This window comes from Erpetoichthys calabaricus, chromosome 12, assembly GCF_900747795.2.
Source record: "Erpetoichthys calabaricus chromosome 12, fErpCal1.3, whole genome shotgun sequence".
NCBI classification, from domain to species: domain Eukaryota; kingdom Metazoa; phylum Chordata; class Cladistia; order Polypteriformes; family Polypteridae; genus Erpetoichthys; species Erpetoichthys calabaricus.
The window spans coordinates 88,952,996-88,976,569 of NC_041405.2; the positions used below are offsets into that span (position 1 = coordinate 88,952,996).

General features: G+C 40.9%; 2 protein-coding genes across 9 annotated transcripts in view; one reads left to right on the plus strand and one right to left on the minus strand.

Annotated features, from left to right (window-relative positions):
• The window catches only part of LOC127529965 (craniofacial development protein 2-like), a 254,110-nt gene extending 251,716 nt beyond the window's left edge, over window positions 1-2,394 (minus strand). The window contains exon 1 of the mRNA XM_051935387.1: window positions 2,027-2,394. The gene's annotated coding sequence lies outside the window, so the exon portion shown is untranslated. The remainder of the gene's footprint in view (window positions 1-2,026) is intronic.
• Window positions 1-23,574, plus strand: part of LOC114662392 (arf-GAP with Rho-GAP domain, ANK repeat and PH domain-containing protein 1) — a 90,495-nt gene that overhangs the window by 58,361 nt on the left and 8,560 nt on the right. For 7 of the 8 annotated variants that reach the window (XM_051934941.1, XM_028815825.2, XM_051934940.1 and 4 more), the window contains 4 exons: window positions 3,050-3,095; window positions 9,362-9,546; window positions 17,937-18,146; window positions 18,250-18,355. In XM_051934941.1, coding sequence (XP_051790901.1) covers window positions 3,050-3,095; window positions 9,362-9,546; window positions 17,937-18,146; window positions 18,250-18,355 — 547 coding nt within the window. Of the gene's footprint in view, window positions 1-3,049; window positions 3,096-9,361; window positions 9,547-17,936; window positions 18,147-18,249; window positions 18,356-23,574 lie in introns of those variants that run through there. The other variant, XR_007936468.1, reaches the window with a different exon arrangement.

Below are 23,574 nucleotides of genomic sequence, written 5' to 3' on the forward strand. Positions count from 1 at the left end.
CACCTCTCTTCCACAATCCCCATTACTCTGTACTGTTGATCCCAAGTATTTAAACTCATCCACCTCGCCAGCTCTACTCCCTGCATCCTCACCATTCCACTGACCTCCCTCTCATTTACACACATGTATTCTGTCTTGTTCCTACTGACCTTCATTCCTCTCCTCTCTAGAGCATATCTCCACCTCTCCAGGGTCTCCTCAACCTGCTCCCTACTATCGCTACAGATCACAGTGTCATCAGCAAACATCATAGTCCACGGGGACTCCTGTCTAATCTTGTCTGTCAACCTGTCCATCACCATTGCAAATAAGAAAGGGCTCAGAGACGATCCCTGATGTAATCCCACCTCCAACTTGAATGCATCCGCCACTCCTACTGCAGACCTCACCACTGTCACACTTCCCTCATACATATCCTGTACAACTCTTACGTACTTCTCTGCCACTCCTGACTTCCTCATACAATACCACAGCTCCTCTCGAGACACCCTGTCATATGCTTTCTCCAGGTCCACAAAGACACAATGCAACTCCTTCTGGCCTTCTCTAAACTTCTTCATCAACATCCTCAGAGCAAACATTGTATCTGTGGTGCTCTTTCTTGGCATGAAACCATACTGCTGCTCACTAATCATCACCTCACTTCTTAACCTAGCTTCCACTACTCTTTCCCATAACTTCATGCTGTGGCTCATCAATTTTATTCCCCTGTAGTTACTGCAGTCCTGCACATCCCCCTTATTCTTAAATATCGGCACCAGTACACTTCTTCTCCACTCCTCAGGCATCCTCTCACTTTCCAAGATTCCATTAAACACTCTGGTTAAAAACTCCACTGCCATCTCTCCTAAACACCTCCATGCTTCCATAGGTATGTCATCTGGACCAACAGCCTTTCCATTTTTCATCCTCTTCATAGCTGTCGTTACTTCCTCCTTGCTAATCCATTGCACTTCCTGATTCACTATCTCCACATCATCCAACCTCTTCTCTCTCTCGTTCTCTTCATTCATCAACCTCTCAAAGTACTCTTTCCATCTGCTCAACACACTCTCCTCACTTGTGAGTACGTTTCCATCTTTATCCTTTATCACCCTAACCTGCTGCACATCTTTCCCAGCTCGGTCCCTCTGTCTAGCCAATTGGTACAGGTCCTTTTCTCCCTCCTTAGTGTCCAACCTCTCATACAACTCATCATACACCTTTTCTTTAGCCTTCGCCACCTCTCTCTTCACCTTGCATCTTATCTCCTTGTACTCTTGTCTACTTTCTGTATCTCTCTGACTATCCCACTTCTTCTTTGCCATCCTCTTCCTCTGTATACTCTCCTGTATTTCCTCATTCCACCACCAGGTTTCCTTTTCTTCCTTCCTCTTTCCAGATGTCACGCCAAGCAACCTTCTTGCTGTCACCCTTACTACATCTGCTGTAGTTTCCCAGTTGTCTGGTAACTCTTCACTGCCACCCAGTGCCTGTCTCACCTCCTCTCTAAACTCAACCTTGCAGTCTTCCTTTTTCTCCAATGCAATCCTACAGACCACCATCCTATGCTGCTTAACTACACTTTCCCCTGCCACTACTTTGCAGTCTTCAGTCTCCTTCAGATCAACTCTTCTGCATAGGATGTAATCTACCTGTGTGCATCTTCCTCCACTCTTGTACGTAACCCTATGTTCCTCCCTTTTCTTAAAATATGTATTCACCACAGCCATGTCCATCCTTTTGGCAAAATCCACTATCCTCTGACCTTCTTCATTCCTCTCCTTGACACCATACCTACCCATCACCTCCTCGTCTCCACTGTTCCCTTCACCAACATGCCCATTGAAATCCACTCCAATCACCACTTTCTGTCCCATGGGTACACTGTTCATCACTTCATCCAATTCACTCCAAAAATCTTCTTTCTCCTCTATCGCACACCCAACTTGCGGTGCATATGCACTAACAACATTCATCATCACACCTTCAATTTCCAGCTTCATAATTATTACTCTGCCTGACACTCTTTTCACCTCCAAAACACTCTTGACATACTGTTCCTTCACAATAACTCCTACTCCATTTCTCTTCCCATCCACACCATGGTAGAACAATTTGAATCCACCTCCAATCCATCTGGCCTTACTCCCCTTCCATTTAGTCTCTTGCACGCACAATATATCAGCCTTCCTTCTCTCCATCATATCTGCTATCCTTCTCTCCCCTTACCAGTCATACTGCCAATATTCAAAGTTTCTACCCTCAGTTCCACTCTCTTTACTTTCCTTCTCTCCTCCTGCCTCCGGACATGTCTCCCCCCTCTTCTTCTCCTTCTTCTCCTACTTCTTCTTTGGTCAACAGTAGCCCAATTTCCGCCAGCACCCTGTTGGCTAGCAGTACTGGTGGCGGTCGTTGTTAACCCGGGGCTCGACCGATCCGGTATAGAAATCTGAATTGTTATCCGCATATTGATTTGGCAAAATTTTACACTGGATGCCCTTCCTGACATAACCCTCCCCATTTATCTGGGCTTGGGACCGGCACAAAGAAACACACTGGTTTCTGCAACCCTGCAGCATGACTTTTACATATCAAAAATTTCATAAAGATGCAAGGCATGTATCATTAAAATTAAAATCTTGTCTTTTTCGGAATAACTTGAAATGTCATATTGTAAATACATATTAATCCAAATCTTGTTTAGCAAAACTTTCAGGTTAGAAAAGGTGGGTAGCTCAAGAAACCTTCTGTTTGGTAGTTGAAAACTTCATAGATTCTTATGCCTTTTGTCTTTTTCCTTCTCACTCTTAATGGAAGTTGCCAGTGTTTTACAAAGATAGAAATGGGACCAGCAGCTTCAGGTCAATTAATCAACTGTTGTTATATGTAGAAGAATGTTATATTCATTGTAGTAGAAGCAGACAGTACAAGGTTTTTCTGCTGCTTCAAATCTTCCAAGAAGAGTGAGTTGGTGGAAGCATTTTGTAATGTGTAGTACAGTCTTATCAGAGGACTCAAATACAAATGACAGAAAATCTTTTCAATAGTAATATGATCTTCTCCACAGATTTTGATTCGTTAGAGAATACAATCCAAATTGTTACTTCAAACAGGTAAGTATCCTTTACACATATAAATGTCTCAAAGATTTGTACAGTTTCTACAATTTGTCATTGTACCCAGGCCTTAGTCACAGGTAAACTCATTGTTGCTAATAAAAACAATGTAATCATACACATATTTATTGAAGACACTAAATTCAGTATTAGCACTGTCAAGAGCTAGAATAAGCGCCAGTCTCTAACATAGCACACAAACGCACACACCCTATACAGAACCATTCACTCAAACCCAGTTTAAAGCTACTCAGTTAGCATGAATAAAATACAATACTGTAGAATACAATACAGTTTATTTTTGTATAGCCCAAAATCACACAGGAAGTGCCGCAATGGGCTTTAACAGGCCCTGCCTTTTAACAGCCCCCCAGCCTTGACTCTCTAAGAAGACAAGGAAAAACTCCCAAAAAAAAAAAACCTTGTAGGAAAAAATGGAAGAAACCTTGGGAAAGGCAGTTCAAAGAGAGACCCCTTTCCAGGTAGGTTGGGCATGCAGTGGGTGTCAAAAGAAGGGGGTCAATACAATACAATACACAGAACAGAACAAATCCTCAATACAGTATAAAATAAAAAAATTTTAGAAGTAAAAAAAAAAAAAAAAATTTTAGAAGTACGGGGCAGAATTTAACAGTAGATGATATCATATAATAAGATTTGGATATTTTTAGAGTCCTGGAGACCTCATCCATCAAGCTGCCTCCCCCATTTGGCCATTCCATGGCTGAAACAGTGCTGGGCCAGCCAATCCGATGAAAGGACCCCTCTTTCCCACGATTCCTGCGATCCTCCATCAGGGATGAGTTTACCTTAGGCAGGCAAAACAACTTGGCAGGTGGACCGTGGCACCAAGTGCCACATTTGAGTACTGAGAAGAGAAACAGAATAGGTGAGAGTTAGTATCCAATAACTATCATGTTACTTATGTTTAGTGCTAATGACTAACAACAGAGATGCAGTATGTATAGTTAATCAGCAGCTCTAGTCAGGATATGCTAAACTGAAGTAATGAGTCTTCAGCCGGGATTTAAAAGCTGAGACCAAAGGGGCATCTCTTATAGTAGCAGGCAGACCATTCCACAGTTTAGGGGCCCTGTAACTAAAAGCTCGACCTCCCATTGTTATTTTATTAATCCTTGTAACCATAAGCAGACCAGCATCTTGAGATCTTAATGTGCGCTCTGGTTTGTAAGTCATGATAAGTTCAGACAAGTAAGCCAGACCTTGGCCATTTAATGCTTTATATGTTAAAAGGAGGTTTTTGAAATCTGCCCTAAACATAACCGGGAGCCAGTGTAAGGATTTAAGAACTGGAGTTATGTGTTCGTATTTTCTTGTTCTTGTAATAATTCTTGCAGCTGCATTTTGGATTAACTGGAGGCCGTATAAAGAACAGTTTGAACATCCAGTGAACATCACATTGCAGTAATCAATCCTACTAGAAATAAATGCATGAATTAATTTCTCAGAATCCTGTTTATTTAGAAAGCGCCTTAATTTCCTAACATTTTTAAGATGGAAGAAACATGTTTTGGACAACTTTGTAATATGCGCTTTAAATGACATGCTAGAGTCAAAGATAACTCCTAGATTGTGGGCTGATTCAGTAAAATTAATTGGGATTCAGGTACATCCCTCCATTTATTTTGCCTACTTAATCTACATTTTGCATGGTAGGTGAGACAGTGCTAAACCATCACAGGGCAAAGTCATTCACTTAGGGTGTGACACTAGAGGGCGCTGTCGCTCCTCAAACCCAATAGACAAACGCCCAAGACACCAGGTAAAAGCACCAAGAAGTAGTTTTATTTTCTTCCTCCTTGTAATATGCCTTCAAAGCACCTCAGCCACAATAAACACAATTAAATCAAAACAGAAACACAATTCTTCACAATTCTTCTCTCCACTACACCTCCCAGCAAGCTCCGTCACACTCCTGCCAACTCCAGCTCCAGCTCCTGGATCTCCACCAGTCCTTTATATAGTTCTTGACCCGGAAGTGCTCCTACTCTTCCTCCCACGTGACTTGCCCGCACTTCCGGGTCAGATGGAGAATCCCAAGTCTTTAATCAGCCCAGAAGCACTATGGGGCTTCCGTCCTCATGACTTCCAAGCACTTCCGGGCTGCAAGGGAAGTATGACTCCCCAGGGGCCTCATGTATAACGCCGTGCGTAGAACTCACACTATAACATGGCGTAAGCACAAAAGCGGGATTGTGCGTACGCACAGAAAAATCCAGATGCAGGAATCTGTGCGCACGCATACTTTCACGTTCTTCCACTACATAAATCCCGATCAGCGTGAAAAGTAACGCACGTGCACGCGCCTTCTGTCCCGCCCCAACTCCTCCCAGAATTACGCCTCTTTGAATATGCAAATCAATATAAATAGCCTTCTGACAATGGGAAAAGCACAGGGGAAAATATAAGAATTTCAGCGAATACCAAGTGGAGGCAAAGGAAAAACCTACTATTTGTTGGTTTATACAGTGGTATAATCAAGAAAAGGAAGCTGATCGAGTGACAGAGTGTCGGAGAAACTCGAAGGCTCAACTTCACAAAGTCGCACAGTGCCCGAAATAAAAAAGAAATCACATATCAAAGTCGCCGTGAAAAAGCGAGTCGTAGCCCACCGTCTGAGTGTCATATGAAAGCTTATTAGGGTACAGACAAAAAAAAGGCACACAGTGGGGAAAAAAGCACGAAATGTCAACTTTAATCTCGAAATTTCCACTTTAATCACGTAGTTTATTTTACCATTAAAGTAGAACATCATAAACTTAATCTTAAAATCGTTTATTTTACTAGTTTCTCAAGTAGCATGTTAAATGCTTTTTTCTGTGTTTGATCTTCTATGTGCTCTATGTGTGTGAATCACTACGTGCTTCCGTTCTTTCTCTTTCTCTGACAGGGCACAGAATGCATTACATTCGACATATTACAGCTCTCTGAATAATTAAAATACTGAGATGTATACGTGATATCATTTTCATGATGATAGGAATGAAAGCATGTTATTAAACATGGGAACACGGTGACGCAGTGATTGTTCATATCTCACGCAAGAGGCTTGCTGCACCATGTGCGACCTTCGATGAAATAACTTATTACAGAAGTACTGTCTCTTTCAAACCTCCAATTCCTGTCCATACTTTTCTTTCTCCAATCGCCACACAATCAGCTCTGTAATAGACGTTAAGACATTTGTAAGCTTAGAACGCCGATTCTTCAAAACTTTTAAGGAACATTGAAATATCTTCGTAGTACATGTTTAATTATTCTATTCGTCTATCCTTCCAGTGTTGCGTCAGCACCAGCAAGAATACAGCGCAAGGCAGGAGCTATCCTTGAACCAGCTATACAGATTATTTAAATGAAGTTAAAGTTTTATCTGTATACTGTAAGCAACATATTTTGCTGCATTTCATCTTAAAAATGATATTGTCATCATACGCGCTTTATAAAGTAGCGCAGGTTGTGCAATATTATAACTGTAGTGCAAGTTTACAGTGAGGTGATTGAGTGCGTTTATAGTTCTTGGGATGAAACTGTTTCTGAAACGCAAGGTCCGTACAGGAAAGGCTTTGACGCTTTTTGCCGTGGTTGAGGTAGTGTGTACTTGAAACTGTATACCGATAATTCTCTTTCCGATCATCTGCTGCTGTGATTCACACTCAGATACAGTGATATAAATACTTCGAGTGGTGCAGTGAGAGTAATATGGAAAAAGATGATCCGCAGTGGCAACCCTTAACGGGAACAGCAAAAAGAAGAACAAGATGCAGTGAGCGTAACAACGCTAAAGCAGTTATGGTATTTGGAATACTATGGCTATTCCCTGGCCCATTATATTGCAGCAGGTTAATTACAATTAGATGCATTACACTAATAAACAATATGCAGTTAATTTCAGTGTATTTATAAAGCCGCGTCAGGAATGTGGAGCTAAGAAAGAAAGGATGAGCACACAGGAACAGTAGTTTGACCATTCTGTGGACCATTATATTGTTACAGGTTAATTACAATCAGATGCATTAAATTTATGAACGATATGCGGTTAATTTCAGTGTATTTGACAAAGCCGCCGCCGTGGATGTGGATCTAAGAAAGAGTAACCACATAGGAAGAGTAGCACTGCTTTGACGCTGGGTGCCGCCAGTCTGCAAAACCGAGCGGAGAAATTGCGTACGCCAAGGTATGAGTTACCGTGGAAATGTGCGTGGCTTTACGCCAAGTTTAGGTTTTATACATCGCGATTTGAGCGTGGAAAGGTTCGTACGCAACATTTCTGTGCGTACGCACCGTTTATACATGAGGCCCCAGGTCCTTTCGTAGCTCCCCCTGGCAGTACCCACGGTACCCAACAGGGCTGAGAAACCGGACTCCAATTTCCAGGACACCCTGAGGGAATCTGGGGCACCGCTGCACTCCAGGGGAGCTGCCATCTAGCATTTTGGGGGAGGCAGTGTCCTGAAAAAACTGCCTTCCCCATCCTTCCACTTCAGGGGCGTCCTGGCTGGGTTGAGCTGCTGGCAGTCCATCACATTGCCAATATAATCTTTTGGGAGAAAAATTGGAGCACTCCAAAAATAATTAAATAACTACTACCTTAAAATACGCATATTGTTTTACAATTGATGATGACCTTTCCATATTATGTAGCTGTTATTTATTTTGCTTTCTTAAGATATTTAATAAACCAGCTATCTATAGTGTTCTCAGAACTTTATTTAATCTCTTTGACTTCCTTGCTGTTGTCATTTTAAGCTATTTTACAGTATTTATTACTGTTAAATTTAAAGCTTACCACATGGCAGCACTGTGGATGACACTGCCATCTCACAAATCAAGACCCGCTCTCCGTAGACATTGGAAATGCACTCTATGTCTGCATTGGCTCCCTATGGGCACTCTGACTTCCATCTGTTTCTCAACAACTAGGTTAGGATAACTGGTAATTCTAAACTTGCCTGGCGTGTTCATGTTATATCATTAAAAACTGCTGAAGACAAGTCAAGGGATGATACACACACAAACTGTATAATGCACTAGTAAGACCACATCTGGAGCATTATGTGCAGTTCTAGTCACCACAGTACAAGAAAGACATAGCTGTAGTTGAAACTGTGCAGAGGAGAGCAACTAAGTGCATTCCAGGACTTAAGGGTATGTCGTACTCTGAGAGACTTTGAGATTTAATCCTGTTTGGTGTCAATCAGAGGAGACTGTGTGAGGACATAATCCAGGTAATTTAAAATCCTCAAAGGCATTAATAAAGTATTTTCAGCAACATTCTTTCAGAGGTGAATCACATACTCGAGGACATCAATGAAAATTAAAGGGAAGTGCGCTTAGGACTGAAGCCAGGATACACTAATTTACACAAACAGTTGTTTGAATCTGAAGCAAACTACCAAAACATGTAGTTGAGGCAAAAATCTTGACAACCTTTAACATGAATTTGGATAAGATTTTCGGACAGCTCAGCTAGACAAATGACTTTAAAGGACTGAATGGCTTCCATTTGTTTGTGAAATTTCTTATGTTTGTCCTGTTATATACCAAAACTACATTCTGCCTTACACTCCTGGTGGGGGAAGTTCAGGGGTACTGGGAATAACCAGTTCTGCTGAAATTCCCTCCTATTCCCATTACCCTGTATAGCAAATGGACGGATGTATTGGTTTTCAATACTAATAAATGATCCCTGTCAAAATAACTAATATTGAAGAAATGTAACTTATTTTTGGTCATTCACCTCTGAGTTTGTTTGCTACAGTTTGACTGATTTTTGAAATGACTAAAAAGAAGCCTAGAAAAAATCAGGTATTAACAGGCAAGTTAATGTGAATTTACTCTTGACCCTTATCCACTACAGTACTAATACTAATATCCATTGGCTCTGAGCAAAAATCAGTTGAATAAAGAAGTCTGTTTAAGCAAGGGGCTCTGTTACTGTCAGCAGCTCTCATTAAAAGACTGATGGCACTAGGCCTTTCTAGATACAGGATTAATTGTTGCTCTTCCAGTGGCTTACATGGTCTACCTTATACAAGTTATACAATTTTAATAAAGCAAATAACATGTCATTTGACTGAATGCTATACTTTCTTGCAACTAGTATTTAACAATTTATTTCTTTGTGGATGTTACTAGAAAAGATTTATAATCCATGTAGAATAGACCAATGCACTTTTTCCACTTGGTATCATATGACTGTCTCTTTATTATTTCTTTTTCATTTCTTAATTCAATGTCTGCAGGACCCTGTCGCTGATGTTCCCAAACCTCTTATCTTGTCAGATGTGGAGAAACCAAATGGAAAGAGTTCTTTTTACAGGCACTCCTGGGGAGAGTCCTCTTGGATCATTATACCCATCTGAGGAATTAGTGTGTGAGAGTTTACCTCCTGCCATTGAAAGGTGCATCTCGCATATCACAAAACATGGTATGTTGGTGTTGACATGTTTGTTACTTTATTAATACTAAAATTAGTGTACAAAAATTGTATGTACAAAACATTTTAATAATGTGTTTGTGTTCTTTGAACTATTATACTCCAGATTTATTCTTCTGGTGATGCACCTTTTCATCTCTATACAAAATTTAAAACTTTTGTCAAAAGCAACCTACCCAACTTTTCTGATCTCTTATGTTTATTTATCCCTAAGGCGATACTTGCTTGGTTAGAGATGCACCATCTCCAGGGTATATTAACAAACTAGTCATTTAGCCCGTTACAATAATGGGCGCTAGAACAGTAGTGCATAAACATTAGTAGGAACAGTCAATATTAAATGGCAAGAGACTTTGATCTCATTCTTTTTGTTGGTCGTATTTTTCTTTCTTTCAGCCTTTCTTTTGTTGATTTTTACTTGCTGAGCTGACCATTCTTCGTGGGCTGCCGCCGTATATTGTGTGTTTTTAATTTTCTGTGACAGTAATACTGTCTTGTACATCCGCTGGCTTGTATGTCCGTAATATACCTTTAATTTTCTCTGGCGGTAATACAGGCGTGCGCGTCGGTAATATGCCTTTAATCTCCTCTGACAGTAATACTGGCTTGTATGTGGCTGTAATATGCGTCACTGTATTGTGTACCTTTAATTTCCTCTCGCAGTAATACTGGTTTGTATTTCCGTAAAACTCCTCTAACTTTCTCTGACAGTAATATCGCGCATCGCACCATGCCCCGTGCATGCGCACTTCACCAGAAGACACACGGACACCTGGACACACAAAGGGATTTTATTAAAGAGGATGTGAACTGAATTTACATCTGTAATGATGTTGGGGCATTAGAACCCTGGAACACCTTGGTCAAAAAAAGCTATTGAGGGTATGATAGGAAGGAAGGAGCAGCTTTCAATGACATTTTAAGGAAATTAATAGAATTTAGTCATTCTCAAAATACACTCTAGTTTTGTATAGAATAAGCATGCCATATTACAACTAAAATTGTTCAACATTCAAATACATTGCACCTAAATTTGGGAATGTTGTAGACTCAAATTATTTTTGTCATAACTATTTTTATATATCATTCAACAACAGCATTTATTTATATAGCACATTTTCATACAAAAAAGTAGCTCAAAGTGCTTTACATAAAGAAGAAAAGAAAAATAAAAGACAAAATAAGAAATTAAAATAAGACAACATTAGTTAACACAGAAAAAGAGTAAGGTCCGATGGCCAGGGGGACAGAAAAAACAAACAAAAAAAAAACTCCAGATGGCTGGAGAAAAAAATAAAATCTGCAGGGGTTCCTCTGAGCATTCTACCTAACATAAATGAAACAGTCCTCTTTTTATTTAGGGTTCTCACGGAAGGACTTGATGATGGTGGTCATGGAGACTTCTGGCTTTTAATCCATCACTGTTGGAACATCACGGTGCTTTGAGTAGATGGTGGTGGCTGCACCAAAAGGACACCGGAAAAGGAAAACAGAAGAAAGAGTAGGGGTTAGTACAGATTTTAGAGCCACCATGAATAGTTATTATAATGAATTGGATATACAGAGTATCAGGATTAAAGTGCAGTGAAGTTATGAGAAGGCCATGTTAAAATAATGTGTTTTCAGCAGTTTTTTAAAGTGCTCCACTGTATTAGCCTGGCGAATTCCTACTGGCAGGCTATTCCAGATTTTAGGTGCATAACAGAAGAAGGGCGCCTCACCACTTCTTTTAAGTTTTACTCTTGGAATTCTAAAGAGGTAGGATTCAAACCAATTTAAGACACTGCCAGAGAGGCCCACCCATTGACTAAGGCGATTTCTAAGAATATTATGATCAATGGTGTCAAATGCAGCACTCAGATCTAAGAGGATGAGAACAGATAAATGGCCTCTGTCTGCATTTACCCGCAAGTCATTTACTACTTTAACGAGTGCAGTTTCTGTGCTGTGATTTGTTCTAAAACCTGATGGAAATTTGCCAAGAATAGTATGTTTATTGAGGTGGTCATTTAACTGCATAATGACTGCCTTCTCTAGAATTTTACTTAAGAAAGGCAGGTTAGAGATGGGTCTAAAATTTTCAAGAGCAGAGGGGTCAAGATTATTTTTCTTAAGTAGGGGTTTAACTACAGCAGTCTTAAGACAGTCTGGGAAGACCCCCGTATCTAATGATGAATTTACTATGTCAAGAATACTATCAATTAGCATGCCGATACTTCTTTGAAAAAATTTGTTGGTATTGGGTCAAGGTCACAGGTGGAGGGTTTCAGTTGAGAAATTATTTTATGTAAATCAGGTAAATCTATCCTAGTGAAAGAGTTTAATTTGTTTATAATGGAATACTGGGTTTTAGGAGGATCCTTAGTGTTGGGGAGATATACTATGTTATTGCTAATATCATTAATTTTTTGATTGAAAAATACAGCAATAGCCTCACAGGTTTTACTGGAAGTACTTAGGAGGCATTCCTTTGAGTTACCTGCGTTTAGCAGACGATCAATCGTTGAGAATAAGACTCTGGGATTACTAGCATTGTTATTTATAATTTTAGAGAAATAGCAGCGCCTCTCAAGACGGACTGTGTTATTGTATTCTGTTATTTTAACTTTTAATATTTCATAGTCAATAGTTAGTTTAGTCTTTCTCCATTTACGCTCAGCTCTACGGCATGTTCTCTTTAAATCAGACACTCTTTGGGTCTTCCATGGTATAACAATGCTAGAAGATTTTTTAACTGTCTTTACAGGTGCAACTATGTCAACAGCAGCTCTCACTTTAGTATTAAATCTTTCCACCTTACTATTTACATTATCCTCGCTATTATAGTTGGCACTATAGACGGACTGATTGCTTAGAATGTTTGTAAGTTTTAAAGCTGCTGATGAGTCAAAGAAGCGTTTTTTAACAATATGCTTCTCATGAGTGTTTTCTATCATTATTTCTATATAAAAAAGTAGAAGAAAATGGTCTGATAGACCCGTATCAATGACCTGCTTTATATCAACTTTCAGTCCTTTAGTAATCACTAAGTCTAACGTATGACCTGCTTTATGTGTAGGCTGATTAACGAGCTGTCTCAAATCAAAAGAGTCCAGGAGGTTCATAAATTCTTTTACTTTTTGGTCACACTGATTACCTATATGAAAATTAAAGTCGCCGACTATTAAGAGTGTGTCATAGTTCGTAATTAAAATTGACATTAAGTCAGAGAATTCCTCAAAGAAAGATGTGTTAAATTTAGGAGGTCTATACACGGATAATACTAGAACGTGAGAATCTCCATGAATAACAATGGCGAGATACTCAGATGGTTTTAGATCTGAAATCACTCCTAACATTTTACCAACAATATTTGTAATAACATCAGATGGAATAACAAAGCAAATGCTGTAATATCCTATGCTGCACTGTTTATAAAAAGAATTGTTTTGCTTAACTGGGAAACTCTCAGCCCACCTGCTATATGGGGAAAATGATGTCATACATTATTTATTTAAAATTGAAAAAAACCAAACTCTTCTTAAGGATCTGTTGATACTTTTTTCAGATCTTAGCAAGAACACATTAATATAATTCCAGAATAAGCATGCCAGGCCTGTGCTGAAACATTTTATTGTTTACGAAGATCAACTTCAGATAAGCTGCTTAGCTGTATAGCTCTCTAAGAGGGGTATGGGATGAATGCTCTTTTTTTGTTTGTTGATTGTCTTTGGAACATATTAATATTTGCTGTGTTTTTTTCCTTTTTATTGTATTCTGCTTTGTTCATGTTTTTTGGTGTGTTGTATTGTAAAAGTTAATGAGTATAAATTATAATGTACATCATGTATCTTTGAGATTTTTTTAACTTCCTATGACAGAATTTTATGAGTCATTATACACTTTGGTTTAAATAGTGCTTTCTTAAATAAGTACCATGCCAAAGTGTTTTTGCATCAGTTTATTCAGTCTACATAATCCAATCCTAGGTTACAGGGAACCATAACTTATCCTTGCAGCATCAAACACAACGTAGGAACCAACAGGACACCAGTCTGGATAATTTGTTCCCACTTTTCTACAACATGAGTACTTGAAAGTGAAATAATTTGCCCTGAGTCAGGCAGTTGTGAGCACATAACTATTTCATTTTTGACACAGCCTACATACATAACTGTGATGCTCTGCATCAGGCTTCTCTGACCTGGTAGTGACAAGTCCTTGGCTTTAAAATATGTCATGTCACTCCTCTTTTAAAGAGTGTCAGTGTTCACTTACTTTTCAAACAACCTTCATTATCAATGACCATCATAGTTGGATTACCATTTGTGTGAAATCTGCACAATTCTCCTTATTTTTTAATGGCATATCCCAAATATATTTGTGTGTGTTAGATTAATTGCTGATTCTAAAATGGCCCCATGTGGATGTGTGTTTAAGTATTCCCCATAGTGGACTGGCACTTCATTGAGGGTTTGTTGTTGCTTTTTTGCTCACTTGTTAGATTCTGGCTACCCTATGATACCAGACTAGACAGGATGAGTTAGAGAATTGATAGATGAATAAATAATATGCCTTAGTCAATGCCCTTTATGAGCTTTTCTTTCTCAAGAAGTTAATGGTTTCAAAATGAAAAGAATATACATTTGTACCAAGTAATTGTAAAAGAAATTGCTGGAAACTTGCAAAAGTGACAGATATATTTATGTTGTCTTTGTTCTCTTTCCATTTTTGTTGTCTAAGGTATAACATGCCATTGTTTGCATTGCTGAATTGCAGTGCTCAAGGGCCTTGAATTCTTTTGAATTTTTTTTAAAGTGCTTAAATGAAGGAATAGTCTATGAAAGGTGCAGTCTTTTCTTGCACTTAGAACAGGTTGGATTAGGCTTAAGCACAACTGTTGTGCATCCTGTGTAAAACATTCAGTTGAGTGAAATCGGCCATCTATTAAACCTGTTCAAGGTAAGCTTGACATTTAAAGAGAATATCTAAACCAGGGATCTCCAACTCCAGTCCTGGGGCCTCATGCATAACGCCATGTGTAGAATTCGCACTATAGCATGACGTAAGCACAAAAGCCGAAATGTGCTTACGCACAGAACTTCAAAGCTTTTAAGGAACATTGAAATGTCTTCGTAGTACATGTTTAATTATTCTATCGTTTACACCTGTCCCAGTGAAGCATACAGTGCTTTTATATGTATAATATAATAAACATATTTTGCTGCATTTCATCTTAAAAATTACATCGTCATCATATGTAAATATGCGCTTTATAAAGTGGCTCAGGTTGTGCAGTATTATAACTGTAGTGCAAGTTTACAGTGTGGTGATTGTACTTATAAGTCTAAACAGTTCTACAAGGAGCACTTGATGGACTGATTGAGTGCGTTTAGAGCTCTTGGGATGAAACTCATTCTGAATCACAAGATCTGTACAGGAAAGGTTTGAAGTGTTTGCCGTGTGAGAAGCAGTTCAAATAGGAAGCATGGCTGAGGCAGCATGTGCTTGATGCTGTATACCGATAATTCTCTTTCCAATCAGCTGCTCAGAGTGGTGCAGTGAGAGTAATATGGAAAATTGCTGTGGCAATAACAACATTAAAGCAGTTATGGTATTTGGAATAGTTTGACCATTCCGTGGACCATTATATTGTTACTGGTTAATTACAATCAGATGCATTAAACTAATAAACAATATGCGGTTAATTGCAGTGTATTTATAAAGCCGCGTCAGGGACGTGGATCTGAAAAAGAATGATAAACCACACAGGAACAGTAGCACTGCTTTGACGCTGGGTGCTGCCAGTCTGCAAAACCGAGCGGAGAACTTGCGTACTACAGGGCATGAGGTACCTTGGAAATGTGCATGGCTTTACGCCAAGTTTAGGTTTTATACATCGCGATTTGAACGTGGAAACGTTCTTACGCAACATTTCTGTGCGTACGCACCATTTATACATGAGGCCCCTGGAGAGCTATTCTGGCTGCAGGTTTTCACTCTAACCCTTTTCTTAATTAGTGACCAGATTTTGCTGCTAATTAACTCTTTGCCTTAATTTTAATTGATGCACAGCTTAAGACTCAGGCCCCATAATTATTTCTTTTTTTCCAAACAAACAATATTAAGACACAAAATGAACCAACACATAAACAACAACCTGTGTCCATCACACAATAACTGAAAATGAAGAAAGGTGAAGGCCTCAGTAATGCTGATCTGCTCAAGGTCCACAAAACATTTTGACAGCGCTCTTAATAAAGAAAATCAACAGTTTTAGAAATGTCTGCATGGCAGAGTGAGCACCATGGAAATAAATATCGGGTTTAATTAGCAACGAGAATTGGCTTCAAATTAAGAAACTGAATGAAGGTTGGAAATTGAGGCCCCAACTTAGTTGGTCATCTGTTGGCTCCCTTCACATCAAATTTATCTTTATGTGCCATTTAACGAAAAAAGAATCAATTCAGCGGTCAGAGTCTCAAGAAAAGTGAATTAAAATATAGGGAAATAGTTAATTAGAAACAAAAACTGGTCACTAATTAAAAAAGGAGTTACAATGAAAACCTGCAGCCACAGTAGCTCTCCAGGACTGGAGTTGGAGACCCCTGCTCTAAACCAGATAATTGGTTTTGTATTAATTAAACTATTGTTTAGTTCTTCTTGTTAGTTACTGTGTCTCACTCATTAAAATCTCATGATGTGTGCTCAAAACTGTCAGATTCATTCAATGTAGTTTTTATCAGTGAGGTGCCTAATTTACATGCTAGAGTACTCTAGGTTAATTTGTTTACAACAGCAACTTCCTGTCTTACAGATGTAGGTTTTTGATGGCATTGGTTGATGTTGTTTTTTTTTTCTTTTGTTACAGTGCCATTATACGTCCTGCAATTAGCGTGTATCTGTACTATGGATGTGAGTGTCATGAGTATACATACACGGCCCGGAATGTTATTATTGTCATTTTTCATATAAAGCAGGAATTGTAGGCTCTTGTTCAGAAACCGGACGCCACTTGGTTGTTTCACAATAATTAAGATATAAGTAGGTTTCACATTTCTGTTATCATTTTAGCCCTAAAATGCTGACTTAACATCAGGGACCTATTTTATTGACCTTAAGGTTAGTGTTTGGGCGAGGGGAAGGCCGTCTCAAGTGGCGTCCGCTTTCTGAACAAGACCCGAATTGTATACTTATATGTGACAGTAACGAGAGGCTCAGCTGGTTTTGGCCAAAAGTAAAAACAAAGGTAAAACAGTGCTTTTTTCCTGCTTTTGTAGGTATACCTTAGAAGGGATAAGTATGCCACTTCATCAGTTGGTAGACTGACAGCAAATTGTTGATTATTCAAAAGAATTTAAATTTTGATTCACCTTGGACTGTTTGATCTTGGTTTCTGCCACTCAATTTTTAACTTCATGATTTAGTGGGCACAAATGAAAGATCTTCTGTTTTTTTTTTTAATTTTATTTCTAGCCTAGTGAAATGAAGCTGTAGAAATACTGAGAAGAAAAGGAGGGTAGAAAGGTTAAGCGGTCTTTGGGAGGTTCATAAAGAGAAGCCTAAACCACTGGAACCTGAGTAGCCAGAGAGCAGTTTAGATGGTCAGGGGCATGTTACACAGAGATTTTTATTTTTGATGGATGAGAGAGCAGAAGGGTGTTTACCTTAGAGAGGTTTAGAGGTTGCATGGCATAGGAGGTGTAAAAGGGTTGACTCATGCACATATTGCCGAAAAAGGGGCTATTGGATTAATAAAGGAGTGTGTTGATTAAGAGAGAAAGTCCTCCATCTCACACTAAAATCCTTTACTATAGAGAGTTGAAAAGCACAAAACTTAGTTAAACTTCTGTGGGGGAAGAAGCAGAAGGCAAGTACAAGATATGAGAGGAACAAGATATAATAAAGGATATTGACACAATACATTTAAAATGATGATATTTCGTCCACATGGAGATGTAGAAAAATGCAGTTAGAGATCTGAGCTGAAAATCTGGGGACTGGAAGAAGGAAATAAAAGGAATATATGGTCATTACCTACACTTAGATGAGAAGGAAGGTTTTGAGAACAATGAGTACCTACTGATTAAACATAAACAAAAATTGAAAAGGGAGAAGAACAAGCCATCAAAGAGCTTATGAGGAGATGAATGAGAATAATGCCATGAGATGCAGTATGAGTGCTCCGAAATAATAGATCTGAATCTGTGATTCTAAGATACTATGATAGTATCTTAGCATACATCTGTAATACACAATAGTTGTGGACTAAAAATGTTAGAAATTTTTATTGTAATATTTTCATTTTAAAAAGGTCAAAGTTAATATAAGTATTACAAATTTTTTTAATATTTAAAATTACTAGATCAATACCAACGAGCAAATTTTGCCTGTGATTCCAGGTTTGAACATAGAAGGGGTTTACCGACGCTGTGGTCAAGCAACAAAAGTTGGCCAGCTTGTGGAATGTCTCAACAAAGCACCAGCAAATGTACAGTTTGATGAAGGGGAACAAGGAGTTCTAGATGTAGCAGCAGCCATGAAGCAATGTCTGAGGCTTCAAGAGCCACTGTTTGCAGAATCGACATTTATGCTATGGCAAAGGGCTTCAAGTATGAAATTACATAAGGGTTTACTGCTAGTTAATAGTTCAAGAAAATATGAGAAAATTTATTTTAAATTTGCTTTAACATAATCCATTTATTCCCTTTTCAGGTCTTCAAGATGAAGTGGAGAGAATAAAGGCGTATAAGCAAACACTACAGCAACTTCCAGCTAAGCAGCAGTCAGCTCTGCATGACATTTTTGGGCATTTCTTTCAGTAAGCTACCAGGCAGGCATACTTTTGATTGTTATATCTAGCTTTTTTCCTGCAATGAATTAATATAAATCAAACACTACATTTTTTGTTTGACAGACTTGTCTTCATTATTCAGGAAAGTCGCATCCAGTGCTGTATTTAGCAAGAGTCAAGAGTCTCAGAATTATACTTTATACTTTTCTGATAATAATGCAAGGTTTCAACACCAAGCTAATAAAAATAAAAAAGAACTAAAACATAATAAGGTATGATATTGCGTAGAGCTGCACATAATTGGTGCAACTTTGCAACAACATCAAGAATAATACAGTAATGAGCATGGAGAAGAAAGAACAAGACACACACACTGAGTGAGAGCAAAGCCCAATAACAAGCACATTTAAGAATGAATGATTTAAAGATGCATTTTCACATGAATCATGTATCCACTGTTATGGCCACAGGAAACGCCACTTAAAGAAACAGTTATACTGAAACTAGCTACAGCTATTCTGGCACTGTTTTTGAAAATGGCGTTCACTCTTCAAATCTTTCTGATCATCTTCCAGAGTCATGTACTGTGCCTCTATCTGTTAACAGCCCCCACCTTTCTGTTATGCAAGGCTACACCTACCTTCTTGAACCTTCACATGTTTGTTCCAGAGGTTTGTGAAATGCAGAGCTCAGTGTACCTATGTGACATTTTGTTGTCCATCACCCACCCAGCGCCACTTATCTTAGGTATAATATGCTGACTACTAACATACAGTTTGCATCCATGACCACCATATTGCTTTAGATTCAGATATGCTCATCCACACTTGGGGCAATGATCTTTATGAGCATGCCATCCATCACACCATTAATTCCAGGAAAACTAACAACTTGCATGAATGTAGCTTGCTTTAACATTAACTCACTTAGAGTGGTAGTGAAATATATAAATCTGCATATTACCTGCATTTTATAAGGGCATTCAAAGTTTGATGCAAAATTCATGAAACAGTTGGTTGTGACATACCCAAATAATAACCATTGTAATGTTGTATGGTCCTTGTGGCCAAGAAATATAACATTACCAACACTATCATTTCAGCTAACAACATATGGCTTCTCCAGGTACATGTAGTGATCCTGATCTACAGAATTTGTTACTAATATTATTTCACCTCTGCCAAATCAAGTTAATTGTTGTCAAACATTTCTAAAACACTTGTTTTTCTGGACTGTGCATGCCTGAATGCCATTTTCTGCCAGCTCCTAGCACAGTAAGGCTCTCCTAAATTCTGGTGATGTTAAGAGCAGTTTCCTAAATTAGGAAAATTGATAAAATGCTATTACTCCTATTCAAGTTTGTGTCACTCTCAGATTGTTGAGCCAGTTAGGACTGTTTTCCTACTTTGAGATGCAGATAAATATGAGCACAGATCAATTTAGGCCTAGGTTAAACAACTGCTTGTGACATTTTTTTTTTTACAAAGTTAAAATAGCAGCTAAGCTATGCATTAAATTTAATTACAGTATATACTCACGTATAAGTTGGGTCTTGAAACCCGAAAAATCAATCATAAAATCAGACCCCAACTTATACGCCCGTCTAAAAATGCGACACTTAATTTTTTAATTTTTTTTTTTACATCTTCTTGCCTCCTCCAATCTCGCTTCAATTTCTCAGACACATCGAATTTGGTTGCAGCAGCGCAGTTACCAATTTCTTTTGCTACTTCAATGACTTTTAATTTAAAACCAGCTTCATATTTTCTTCTGATCGAACACTCCATCATAGATAAGGGATGCTCTTATGATAAAGGTGTATGAGGGAGTGACAAATCAGTGCAAACGTTGCTTCAGAATAGTTTGGGTATTACCGTGTGGTCACGTAGGCACGAGAGAGAGAGAGAGAGAGAGAGAGAGAGAGAGAGGTTAGGAGCACACACTGATACAGCGCATTGCCGCACCCACCTAAAAAAAAAGGCTCCATGGTTACTCTCTCAGGTGGGTGTTAGCATATCATAATCTCTTGGATCACTCATTCGACTTACACAACCGACATTATAAAATACCAGAAATTATATGATAAAATCAAGTCCCGACTTATATGCGGGAGAACTTATTCACATATATATACAATACAATACATACATCCATCCATCCATTATCCACCGCTTATCCGAGGTCGGGTCGTGGGGGCAGCAGCCTAAGCAGGGAAGCCCAGACCTCCCTCTCCCCAGCCACCTCCTCCAGCTCCTTTGGGAGGACCCCGAGGCGCTCCAGGGCCAGCCAGGAGATATAATCCCTCCAGCATGTCCTGGGTCTGCCCCGTGTTCTTCTCCCAGTGGGGCATGCCCAGAACACCCCCCCAGGGAGGCATCCAGGAGGCATCCTAACCAGATGCCTGAACCACCTCAACTGACTCCTCTCAATGTGGAGGAGCAGTGACTCTACTCCCGGATAACTGAACTCCTCACCCTATCTCTAAGGGAAAGTCCAGCCACCCTGTGGAGAAAACTAATTTCGGCCGCTTGTATCCGCGATCTTGCTCTTTCAGTCACTACCCAAAGTTCGTGGCCAAAGGTGAGGGTAGGAACGTAGATCGACTGGTAAATCAACAGCCTCGCCTTTTGGCTCAGCTCTCTCTTCACCACGACGGACCGTTGCAAAGCCCGCATTACTGCGGATGCCGCACCGATCCGTCTGTCAACCTCCTGCTCCATTCTTCCCTCACTCGTGAATAAGACCCCGAGATACTTGAACTCCTCCACTTGAGGCAGTACTGTGCTCCCAACCCAGAGAGAGCATTTCACCCTTTTCCGGCTGAGAACCATGGCCTCGGATTTAGAGGTGCTGACTCTTATCCCTGCTGCTTCGCACTCGGCTGCGAACCGCTCCAGTGACAGCTGGAGGTCACTGTCCGATGAAGCCAACAGAACCACGTCATCTGCAAATAGCAGAGATGAGATTCTGAGGTCACCGAACAAGACCCCTCCCCTCCTTGGCTGCGCCGAGAAATTCTGTCCATATAACTTATGAACAGAATCGGTGACAAAGGGCAGCCCTGGCGGAGTCCAACCTCAACAGGAAATGAATCTGACTTATTACCAGCAATGCGGACCAAGCTCCTGCTCCTCCTGTACAGGGACTGGATGGCTCGTAACAACGAGCCTTGTACCCCGTACTCTTGGAGCACACCCCACAGGATGCTTTGAGGGACACAGTCGTATGCCTTCTCCAAATCCACAAAACACATGTGGACTGGTTGGGCAAACTCCCATGCCCCCTCCAGGATCCTGGGCAGGGTGTAGAGCTGGTCCAGTGTTCCACGGCCGGGACGGAATCTGCATTGTTCCTCTTGAATCCGAGATTCAACCATCAACCGAACTCTCTTCTCCAGCACCCCTGAATAGACCTTACCGGGGAGGCTGAGGAGTGTGATCCCCCTATAGTTGGAGCACATCCTCCGGTCACCCTTCTTAAAAAGGGGAACCACCACCCCAGTTTGCCAATCCAGAGGCACTGCCCCTGATGTCCATGCAATGTTGCAGAGACGTGTCAACCAGGACAGCCCCACAACATCCAGAGCCTTGAGGAACCCAGGGTGAACCTCGTCCACTCCAGGGGCCCTGCCACCTTGGAGCTTTTTAACTACCTCGGCGACCTCAGCCCCTGTTATGGACGCCCCCAGCCCCCCCGAGTCCTCCAGCTCTGCTTCCTCTAAGGAAGACATGCTGGTGGGATTGAGAAGATCCTCGAAGTATTCCTTTCACCGGTCAATAACGTCTACAGTTGAAGTCAGCAGTGCCCCATCTCCACTGTACACAGTGTTGGTGGAGCACCGCTTTCCCCTCCTGAGGCGCCTGATGGTTTGCCAGAACCTTCTCGGTGCCGACCGAAAGTCGTTCTCCATGGCGTCCCCACACTCCTCCCATGCCCGAGTTTTTGCCCCTGCAACAGCCGATGCCGCCACACGCTTGGCCCACCGGTACCCCTCAGCTGCCTCTGGAGTCCCACTGGTCAACCAGACCCGATAGGACTCTTTCTTCAGCTTGACGGCCTCTCGAACCTTAGGTGTCCACCACCGGGTTTGTGGATTGCCGCCACGAGATGCACCGACAACCTTGCGGCCACAGCTCTGTTCTGCTGATTCGACAATGGAGGCTCGGAACACGGCCCATTCAGACTCAATGTCCTTCGCCTCCCTCAGAATGAGGTTGAAGTTCTGCCGGAGGTGGCAGTTAAAGATCTTTCTGACCGGTTCCTCCGCCAGACGTTCCCAGCAGACCCTCATTATTCGTTTGGGTCTGCCTGGTCTATCCGGCAGCCTCCCCCAACATCTGATCCAACTTACCACCAGATGGTGATCAGTTGACAGCTGAGATCTGGTCGCAGATCTGATGACACATTTACAAAGTTGATCATCGAGCTGCGACCTTGGGCATCCTGGCGCCAAGTGCACTTATGGACACCCTTTTGCTCGAACATGGTGTTCGTTATGGACAATCCATGACCAGCACAGAAGTCTAACAACTGAACACCACTCGAGTTTAGATCAGGGAGGCCGTTCCTCCCAATCACACCTTTCCAGGTTTCACTGTCATTGCCGACGTGAGTGCTTAAGTCTCCCAGCAGGACGATAGAGTCCCCAGGAGCTGCACCTCGCAGCGCCTCTTCCAGGGACTCCAAGAAGGCTGGGTACTCTGAACTGCTGTTCAGCGCATAAGCGCAAACAACAGTCAGAGTCCTTCCCCCAACTCGAAGGCGTATGGAAACAACCCTCTCGTCCAACAGGGAGAACCCCAACGTACAGGCCTCGAGCCGGTGGGCCATAAGCAAGCCCACCCCTGCCTAATGCCTCTCACCCACAGCAACTCCAGAGTGGAACAAAGTCCAGCCTCTCTCAAGAGGAATGGTTCCAGAGCCCAGACCATGCGTAGAGGTGAGCCAGAATATATATAGCCGGTACCTCTCAACCTCTCGCACCAGTTCAGGCTCCTTCCCCACCAGAGAGGTAACATTCCATGTCCCAAAAGCCAGTTTCAGCAACCAAGGGTCAGAACGCCAGTGTTCCCGCCTTCGGCTACCACCCATATCATATTGCACCGACCCTATGGCCTCTCTTGCAGGTGGTGGGCCCACAAGAGAGCGGAACCACGTTGCTCCTTCGGGCTGAGCCCCGCTGGGCCCCGTGGTCGAAGGTCCAGCCACCAGGCGCTCACCAGTGAGCCCCTCCCCTGGGCCTGGCT